Genomic DNA, 10036 nt, shown 5'->3' on the forward strand with positions numbered 1-10036 from the left:
TCTACAGACCAGCTTGCTCCTATTGTGCCTCTGAATCCTGGAGACCTGACATTCTTAGGTACCTCACAGTAAGCCCCTTACTGCCTTCCCTCCCTTCCCCCCTTAACCTAGCACCTCCCTGTACATGTTCCTCTAGGGCCACATAGTCTGTGGTCCTTTAAACCTGTGCTTCACTGTCCCATTTGTCCCTATACCAGCCCTTCCCTGACCCCCCTTCCCCTCTTCTCTCTCCCTTCCCTCTTTTCCCTTTCCCTTTCCCCTCCTCCCTTCCTACCATAGTCCCTTCTCCACACCCCTCCCTGAGCCCCAGTCAGTTAGTTTTATTTTTTGTCCTGACTTCTTGCTTTGAACTGTCCTGTCAGGTGGGGAAGATGGGCAGAAGCGACGCCGCAACCGGCCCGAAGCTTTTCCCACTGCTGAAGATATTTTCGCTAAGTTCCAGCACCTTTCCCATTATGACCAACACCAGGTCACAGCTCAGGTGTGGGCCTAAGCCAGCCCCCTCCCCACATTCTGGCGTCCTGTCCTGGTTTCCTTTTTGTCTTACCTTCCCCCTAAGCAGACTAAGCTTGATGGTCTCATCCCCTCCCCCCACCATCCTTTCCTGTGTCCCTAGGTCTTCTTTCCTTCCATTCCTGTCTCACTCGCATTGCCCTTATCAGGTCTCCCGGAATGTTCTGGAGCAGATCACAAGCTTTGCCCTTGGCATGTCATACCACTTGCCTCTGGTGCAGCATGTGCAGTTCATCTTCGACCTCATGGAATATTCACTGAGCATCAGTGGCCTCATCGACTTTGCCATTCAGGTGGGGAAGTTGGGAAAGATAAGGGTGGAAGAAGGAATTCATGCTATATAGGGTCATGAAGACAAGAGTGGAGGCTCCAGCCAGTTTCCCAGGCTATTTGGATGGCTTGAAGACTAGCAGAGGGGAAGTGGAACATGAGCTAAGACTTCTGGAATAGAGACTTAAGTGCTCCCTGGGGAGGCCCAAGAGACAGATTAGAGCTTTGGGTACAGACCATCTTCCTGCTATGGAGTTCACAGCATGCTGTCCTGGAGACTTGGTTAGAGATACTGCTAGTATCGTGTAGGACACTGCTATGTGGTAATCTGACCCTTCTCTGCTGAAGTGGCTCCAGTGGGAAGGGCTCAGGTTCGGCCATGCCAAGTTCCTCATGGAAAATAGGGGTTATGTACAATACAAAGGGTCTCTTCTCAGGTTTTACTTCCATTTCTCTGATAGTTGCTGAATGAGCTGAGTGTGGTTGAGGCGGAGCTCCTTCTCAAGTCGTCGGATCTGGTGGGCAGCTACACTACCAGCCTGTGCTTATGTATTGTGGCTGTCCTTCGACACTATCATGCCTGCCTCATCCTCAATCAGGACCAGATGGCACAAGTGTTTGAGGGGTAAGTGTGGTTTCAGAGTAACTAAGATGTGTAGGGTTCTGGTGAATGCCAGTTAGAAATGGCCTAGGAAGGACATGTCAGTCCACACAGTGCAGCAGCGTCTGCTAATAAGGTAGGGGTAGGAATAGCTTTACCAAGACACTTGAATTTGTCTCCATGGCCTTTGTGCCCTGGGCCCTGTATACCACCTGTTAATCCTCTCTACCATGCCTCTGTGGCAGGCTCTGTGGCGTGGTGAAACATGGAATGAACCGTTCAGATGGCTCCTCTGCAGAGCGCTGTATCCTTGCTTATCTCTATGATCTGTATACCTCCTGTAGCCATTTAAAGAGCAAATTTGGGGAGCTCTTCAGGTAAGAGAGGTAGAGGGGGGGGTCAGAGAATGGGGCTAGTCCCACGTCCTTCCTGTTACTGCACACCTCAGCATCGAGCTGTCTGTGCGGGATCGTTACGGACTGTGTCCCTTACCTGTTACTTTATTACTGAAAGTGAACCTTCTTCCTCCTTGCCTTCACAGGCCACTTTCTTAATCACATGTGGCTCCCTTCCTGCCATGTCTGCTGTGGCCCAGCTCCCTTTTTCTTCTCCCAAGGTCCTCCATCCTTCACTCCTTTTCTTTTTTCTTTTCTCCCCTTTCCTGCCCATCCCTGTACCCCCTACCAGGCCTCCTTCAGTATTGCTATTTCCTTTCCCCACCCCTGCAGTGACTTTTGCTCAAAAGTGAAGAACACCATCTACTGTAACGTGGAGCCATCAGAATCCAATATGCGCTGGGCACCGGAGTTCATGATTGACACTCTGGAGAACCCTGCTGCTCACACTTTCACCTACACGGGACTAGGCAAGAGTCTTAGTGAGAACCCTGCTAACCGCTACAGCTTTGTCTGCAATGCTCTTATGCACGTCTGCGTGGGCCACCATGATCCTGATAGGTATGGGCCATCCTGAGTTAAGGAATGAGCATCGTGCCTCTACCTGATATTAGGAGGACTGGCTTACCAGAGAGATACTATACCTTCCATTGTTACTGGGGCAGAGACCAAAAGTTAAGCGTCTGAGGTTTTGTGGAACGACTTTTCCTGAGGGCTTTTGTACTTTTCCCTAGGGTAAATGACATCGCCATCCTTTGTGCAGAGCTGACGGGCTATTGCAAGTCTCTGAGTGCAGAGTGGTTAGGAGTACTTAAAGCCTTGTGCTGCTCCTCCAACAATGGCACTTGTGGTTTCAACGATCTCCTGTGCAACGTAGATGTAAGCCTTTGGGTGGGGTCTTGCTGGAAGATGAGGCAGTTACCTATTTGCTAGAGATCTGGCTAGAGTCAAGACCATAGAGGGTCAGAGTTGAGTAGAGTGGAGGCGTGGCGCACTGGCTATGTCTCCTTCAGCATACTGACTCACAGTACCTGTCTGTTTTCCTTAGGTTAGTGACTTGTCTTTTCACGATTCCTTGGCTACTTTTGTTGCTATCCTCATCGCCCGTCAATGTTTGCTCTTAGAAGACCTGATTCGCTGTGCAGCCATCCCTTCACTCCTCAATGCTGGTAAAGTTCCAGTCCGTAAGCCCTAGAATGTCAGGACTGCACCACGTGTGCTCATGCATGCTCCCTAGCCATCCTGTGATTGAGAAACACCCTGCTGCAGTCCCCAGGCCAAGGCTTTGTTACACTCCAGGCTGGGAGGATGCAAAGGCTCATTTTGAATTTGCAGCCCTGATGCCACCCCTGTCCATACAAACAGTTGAACCCAATACCTCCCTCATGCTTGAGCATGAGCTTCAGCCCAGCCTATGGACCTTTTAGGTTTTGACCTTTTACCTGAATAAGATTTTTGTGCTCCACTCTCCTTCAGGATTATATTGTTTCTTCCCCTTTCACCTCTCTTATATTTTTAGCTTATTCCTCCTCTCAACATACACATATGCATGCACAGAGCTCGATTTCTTTCTTTTTCAGATCTGTTCTGTCTCTATTCTTATTTGTTTGTTTGTTTGTTTGTTTAGCTTGCAGTGAGCAGGATTCTGAGCCAGGAGCCAGGCTTACTTGTCGAATCCTCCTCCACCTGTTCAAGACGCCACAACTCAATCCTTGCCAGTCTGATGGAAGTGAGTGACTTTGATTGGAGCCAGGCAGTTATAGAAATTGGCTCTCCCAACCCACTGCTTTTACTCCTGCTTCCCCTAACTTGAGTTTTCTTGCAGACAAACCTACTGTTGGAATCCGGTCCTCCTGTGACCGCCACCTGCTGGCTGCCTCCCAGAACCGCATCGTGGATGGAGCTGTGTTTGCTGTTCTCAAGGCTGTGTTTGTACTCGGTATGCAAGGGGGTAGGAAGAGAGACATGCCAGAAGTGTATATAGGGTGGAGTGCCAGCTGAACTACAGGGACAGTCTTTCTCCATCCAAAAGGTGGTCTCTCTGACCTTTGGAGAAAGGGGGTGGGGAGAAGTATATTTCTGTGTATTTCTGTTTCATAGGGCAGCGTCTGGGGAATTTCTGCTTCTGTGGGCCAGGGCAGGTCTCCATACACTTCTGATCTCACTGTGCACTCTCTATCTCCCATCCATGAACTGCAGGGGATGCAGAGCTTAAAGGTTCAGGCTTCACTGTGCCGGGAGGAACAGAAGAACTTCCAGAAGAGGAGGGAGGAGGTGGTAGTAGCGGTCGGAGGCAGGGTGGCCGCAACATCTCTGTGGAGACAGCAAGTCTGGATGTCTATGCCAAGTACGTGCTGCGAAGCATCTGCCAACAGGTCAGTCTCACCTTCCCCCCACACCACCTATAAATGCTTCTATGTAATCCAGCCCAGTTTCTAGCCTATGACCACACTACCTCCCTGCTATACATTGGGTCCTTTACCTGCCCCTGGCACAACTTCCCAAAGTTGCTTGCCGTCCTCTAATTATCAGCCTCCTTAGGAATGGGTAGGAGAACGTTGCCTTAAGTCACTGTGTGAGGATAGCAATGATCTACAAGACCCAGTGTTGAGTAGTGCCCAGGCCCAGCGCCTCATGCAGCTCATCTGCTACCCACATCGACTGCTGGACAATGAAGATGGAGAAAACCCCCAGCGGCAGCGCATTAAACGTATTCTCAAGGTAGGCTAAAGGAGCTGGGGTGCTGGGGGGAGCAGCAGGACGAACCCCACCTGGAAACAGTGGGAACTATTCAGTAAGTAGTAAGATGAACAAGCATGTAGGAGAATGGGAGCAAGAAAAACAGCTCCACCATGGGCTTAGGAGCAGATGTGGTAGTCTGGTTTAGACTCAAGAGTTAGGCTATTAGGTGAGTGCACAACTGTCTAGGGTGAGCATAGCTCATCTATGGGAAGAATTGCCTCTGAGAGGCCTCAATTCTGCTTTGCATATCTGGCCCTTTGGTTGTGACTCAGTAAGTGAATAGTAATAGCTATCACAGAGGAAAGTGTACTCATGCACAGGTACTGTATGCACAGCACCATGTACTCAGTCCTTTTCATTTGATCTTTATGACCTTGTGAAGTGAATATGAATATCCTTGTTTGACCAGTGAGGAAACCGAGGTTAATTAGCTTGTCCAAGGTCACATGAGGAGCTAGTAAGTTTTGACTATGTGGACTCAGGTGTACCTGTACCCTTTCACTTTGTCATGTTGCCTGCCTCAGACATTTGACTGACTGGGGTGGGAAAATAAGACCTTGGAGGAAGTCCTAAAGGAATGCATTCTTTTTAGCCTGGAGGAAGTAATACCTAAGGGGGATTACCTAAAAGTAGTTTTCCAGTCTCTACAGGACTTCAAAAGACTGTCCTGTAAAAAGGCTCTGTGGGGGTACTTTTGAGCAACTGATGTAAAACAACACAGGTTTCAACCTTAACATTAAGGATTTAAAGGTTAGGCATTGAACAGAACTTGGTGAGGCTCTGGGACAAGGATCTAGAGGGATATGAAATCATTTTTTAAAACCATAGTAAAATATACTCGATTTCAGTGATTTGAGATTATTTAAATGTAGTCTTTCCTAATGAGAGGGGCATAGAGGTCCCTTTCCAACTAATAGGAGTCTGTTGTGGGGAGTAAGAGTTAGCCATAAAATAGGTAGTAAGGTTAACACAATGATAATTAGTTTGTTTTTTGCCACTAGAATTTAGACCAATGGACCATGCGCCAATCCTCTTTGGAGCTACAACTGATGATCAAGCAGACCCCCAACAATGTAAGTAATGTCCCCAGGCTCTCCCTTTCCCAGGCCAACTTCCAGTTCCCTGTGTCAGGGATATCAGCCTTCATAGAAGAACTGAGGTCCCACCCTCAAGCTCCTGACTGTGAGAGATAAGAGGGGGTGTGAGAATGACAGACTTGTGGAGCTGATGATAAGGAAATGGGCTGAGAGTGTGGAGCCTTCGCTGTGGACAAGTATGGCTATGGTGGTAATAGAGAAGACAGTAGGGAACTGTAGAAATACAGAGGTACAGGAGGGTATAGATTCTGACACTATGTCCCTACTGCCTACCTCCACGATGCCCTCCTTCAGCCTCATCTCCCATCCCTCCTGCCTTGTTTCCCCTTACTGCTAGCTTCCTATTTAGCCCTTCTGTGCCTTTTATTCTCCCCAGGAGATGAACTCTCTCTTGGAGAACATTGCCAAGGCCACAATCGAGGTTTTCCAACAGTCAGCAGAGACGGGGTCATCTTCTGGAAGTGCAGCAAGCAACATGCCCAGCAGCAGCAAGACCAAACCTGTGCTCAGGTTTGTCAGAAAGAAATTAGGATTTGTCCCTCATGAGTTTGTCTACTGATAGCATGAATGATGGTTTTGAAATAGTGATACTGGACATGACCAGGGGAAAGAAATGATAGATTGTTTAACCTTGCTTAGCCAGCTCCCCTGAAACCCTATGTCCTCTGTCTTCTAGTTCTCTTGAGCGATCTGGTGTATGGTTGGTGGCTCCTCTCATTGCCAAGTTGCCCACTTCAGTCCAGGGCCATGTATTAAAAGCTGCTGGGGAGGAATTGGAAAAGGGTCAGCACCTGGGTTCTTCTTCCCGGAAAGAACGAGATCGACAAAAACAGAAGAGGTAAAGGGGCTCTGGTCAGTAAGGACTAAAGAGTAGAAAGGAGAAGAGGTGGCAGGCACAGGAAAGAATAAACATTGGGCCTCAGGGTAGAGAATAGGCCTCACAGGAAGGTAGCATTTGGGTGGGGTATGGTAGTACACGCCTTTAATCCCACACTTGGGAGGCAGAGGCAGGAGGCTCTCTATGTCTGAGGCCAGCCTGGTCTACATAGCAAGTTCTAAACCAACCAGAGTTACATAGAGAAACCGTCTCTCAATAAACAAACACAAAACTAAAAAGAAGGGAAGGAAGGAAGGAAAGAATGTGGCAAGACAAGAGCTGAATGGCTTGGCTAAATAGGAGGTCACACAAATCTTAGTGTTCAGCAAGAATGGCTCCATGGGTAAAAATGCTTACTGGCAGCGTTGAATTCAATTCCCAGGTTACACATGGTGGAGAAGAGAACCAACTCCCACAACTTTACTCTGACCTCTACATGTACTAATGGCATGCACATAAAATAAGATACATAGAAAACAGAAATTAAAAAAATGTTTTAAGAGTAGAATCTGGGACAAGGAAGTTGGAAGGTGCTTGACCTACAGTCTTCTTGTCTCTCTGCCCTTTCCCTCCTCGTGACTCTAGCATGTCCCTGTTGAGCCAGCAACCTTTCTTATCACTGGTGCTAACATGTCTAAAAGGACAGGATGAGCAACGTGAGGGACTCCTTGCCTCCCTCCACAGCCAGGTGCACCAGGTATGGGTATCCAAGCCTTGGAGGTGACGTCAGGTTGGGGAAGGGTGCACCTAAGAGACCACTACATGCTTGGACCCTTCATTATTTTCTGATAAAAACATTTGGTGACTTGGAATAGAAAGGAGATTCCTCAGCTGCATGTTAAACTTGTTTCTATTCTAGATTGTGATTAATTGGCGAGAAAACCAGTACTTAGATGATTGCAAACCAAAGCAGCTAATGCATGAGGCACTCAAACTGCGGCTCAACCTGGTGAGGGGGACTCTTCGAGGAAGGAGGAAAGGGTGGGGTTGGAAAGACAGTAAAGAAGCTCCAGATTGGGGAAGACAGGTTTGAGAATGGAGGTCCTAGATTCTTTGAGGTCTTCCAATATTAACCTCACTTTCCTGAAATATAGGACCTTAAAATGGTCAAAGGAACCAAATCCCTGTGGCCAGGATCCAATAGACTGAATACCTTGTATGCTTGTACGAACCCTGCCTCAATAGTTGACATTCTGGCTGGGCCCTAGAATACCAGAAAGCCATTTTGGAATGTTAAATGGGATTGCAGAATTCGTTTAGTACAAGCCCCATCTCTTTATAAGCAAGGAAACAGATCCTGACATACCAAATTCAGCCACTGGCCTAACATCGAATAGGAAATCATAGGTACAAGTGACGGACGGGACAGGGCCTCAGTGGATCTCAGTTCCCACTCAACCAGGTTCTAACCTAAGCTTTTCTCAAAAAACTGACCATCACCTTGAACCATCTGACTGATTTATGGTCCTGGCAGGTGGGAGGCATGTTTGACACTGTGCAGCGTAGTACCCAGCAGACTACAGAGTGGGCCCAGCTCCTCCTGGAGATCATCATCAGTGGCACTGTGGACATGCAGTCTAACAAGTGAGCATCCTCAACCCTGTAGGTCATGCCCTGAAGGAGTCCCTGTCCTGTGCCAGCTGCAGGAACCAGTGGCCCCAGGGCCCTGGGTTCCCCCACACAATCTCAGGCCCTTTGGGATGACATCATCTCTTCCTGCCTCTGACCTCTTAGGGCCCCATTTTCTTAATCTCTTGCTCCTTTGGTTTTCTCCCTGGCTTCCTGCCTGCCACAGTGAGCTCTTCACTACTGTGTTGGATATGCTGAGTGTGCTTATCAATGGAACGTTGGCTGCAGACATGTCTAGTATCTCGCAAGGCAGCATGGAGGAAAACAAACGTGCATATATGAACCTGGTGAAGAAGCTTCAGGTGAGCGGAGGGCTCAAGAACAAGGTTTGGGGGTGCTGGAAATTCAGCTCCTTCTGTCCTGACTATATTTACTGTGCAGCCTGGGTGTGCAGAGTGAGATGAGCCCTCTTCTTTCCCCTTTCCTATCTGTTCTTTCTGATCTGTGTAATGGAGATTTACTAAATGCCATTGCCTTTTTTCTAATTTTTTTTTTGTTTGGTTGGTTGGTTAGTTTGAGACAACATCTCATTTTGTAACCTAGGTTCTCATGTAACTCATTACATAACCCATACTACACTTAAACCCACAGCAATCTTCCTGCCTCAGCCTCTTAAGGGCTGATTTTTTTTTTTTTGGAGGGGCGTCAGAGGGTTCTTTATATACTCAAAGCTGGCCCTCATACTTAAAATCCTCTTACCTCAGCCACCCAAGTGCTAGAATTATAGATGTACACCACCATGGCCAACTTTGAGAGTCTTTTTTTTTTTAAAGATTTATTTATTTACTTTATATATATGAGTACACTGTATCTGTCTTCAGACACACCAGAAGAGGGCATCAGATCCCATCACAGATGATTGCGAGCCACTATGTGGTTGATGGAATTGAACTTAGGTCCTCTGGAAGAGCAGTCAGTGCTCTTAACCTTCTGAGTGTCTGCCTTATACTACCCCTTGAGACTTCTTGTCCCTCTTTTTCCATATCCTTGAATTCATGACCCATCTTCTTGTGTCTGCAGAAGGACTTGGGGGAGCGCCAATCAGACAGTCTGGAAAAGGTTCACCAACTGTTGCCACTACCCAAACAGAACCGAGATGTCATAACCTGTGAGCCACAGGGCTCCCTTATCGACACCAAGGGCAACAAGATTGCTGGCTTCGATTCCATCTTCAAGAAGGAGGCATGTCCTGTTGTCTTCCCATGCCCTCTAACCCCTAGCACCCCATGTTAATCTCTGACCTCACGGCTCCAGCTTAATACATCAAATCCAGGAGCCCCTTAGGTTCTCCCCATGAAAACCTACAAACCATCATCCATGGGGCTTTGAACAAATCACTTAGCTTTCCTTACCCTTTGTCTCCCCTTCTTTTGGAGTCTTCCTCTTCTCTCAGACTCTACTGTTACTTCTGCCTGTCTCACTACCCTCTGACTTTTCTTCATACCCTGCCCTCCTCTCTGCCCCACTGGTTTCCCATCTCTCAGCATTCTGCTGACACCCTGTCTCTTTTCTCCATGTCTTTCTACTTGCCCAGCTCAGCTTCCATTTATTTTTCATGTTGGTTTCAGTATTTGGATTTAAAAAATTATGTGCTTGGATGTGTGTACGCCACGTACATGTGCAGGTGCCCATAGAGTTGGATGTCCTGGAGCTGGAGTTCTAAGTGGTTATGAGCCATCTGATGTGGGTTCTAGGAAACAAACCTGGGTCCTATATAAGAGTAGCAAGGGCTCTTAACCACGGGCCATCTATCCATCACTTAGCTGAGTGTTTCCTTGAATAACCATATTGTATAGAAGAGAGAGAAATGGGGTGGCGCACACCTTTAATCCCAGCACATGGGAGGCAGAGGCAGGCGAATTTCTGAGTTCGAGGCCAACCTGGTCTATAGAGTGAGTTCCAAGACAGCCAG

The 10036-nt window shown here is 47.8% G+C and overlaps 1 protein-coding gene across 5 annotated transcripts in view; it reads left to right on the forward strand.

Moving 5' to 3' along the window:
- Med12 (mediator complex subunit 12) overlaps positions 1-10036 on the forward strand; it is a 23106-nt gene that overhangs the window by 7446 nt on the left and 5624 nt on the right. For all 5 annotated transcript variants that reach the window (XR_004117303.1, XR_004117300.1, XR_004117302.1 and 2 more), the window contains exons 17-36: positions 8-58; positions 363-481; positions 663-806; positions 1245-1408; positions 1630-1761; positions 2113-2340; positions 2514-2658; positions 2828-2948; positions 3407-3508; positions 3605-3718; positions 3979-4154; positions 4321-4500; positions 5523-5594; positions 5995-6128; positions 6295-6456; positions 7081-7192; positions 7355-7444; positions 7970-8079; positions 8291-8426; positions 9145-9306. Coding sequence is in view for 2 of the 5 variants with exons in the window: in XM_031365743.1 (XP_031221603.1) it covers positions 8-58; positions 363-481; positions 663-806; positions 1245-1408; positions 1630-1761; positions 2113-2340; positions 2514-2658; positions 2828-2948; positions 3407-3508; positions 3605-3718; positions 3979-4154; positions 4321-4500; positions 5523-5594; positions 5995-6128; positions 6295-6456; positions 7081-7192; positions 7355-7444; positions 7970-8079; positions 8291-8426; positions 9145-9306 (2654 nt within the window). In the remaining 3 variants the exon portion in view is untranslated. The remainder of the gene's footprint in view (positions 1-7; positions 59-362; positions 482-662; positions 807-1244; positions 1409-1629; positions 1762-2112; positions 2341-2513; positions 2659-2827; positions 2949-3406; positions 3509-3604; positions 3719-3978; positions 4155-4320; positions 4501-5522; positions 5595-5994; positions 6129-6294; positions 6457-7080; positions 7193-7354; positions 7445-7969; positions 8080-8290; positions 8427-9144; positions 9307-10036) is intronic.

The sequence above is a fragment of the Mastomys coucha genome, chromosome X (genome assembly GCF_008632895.1).
Source record: "Mastomys coucha isolate ucsf_1 chromosome X, UCSF_Mcou_1, whole genome shotgun sequence".
NCBI classification, from domain to species: Eukaryota; Metazoa; Chordata; class Mammalia; order Rodentia; family Muridae; genus Mastomys; species Mastomys coucha.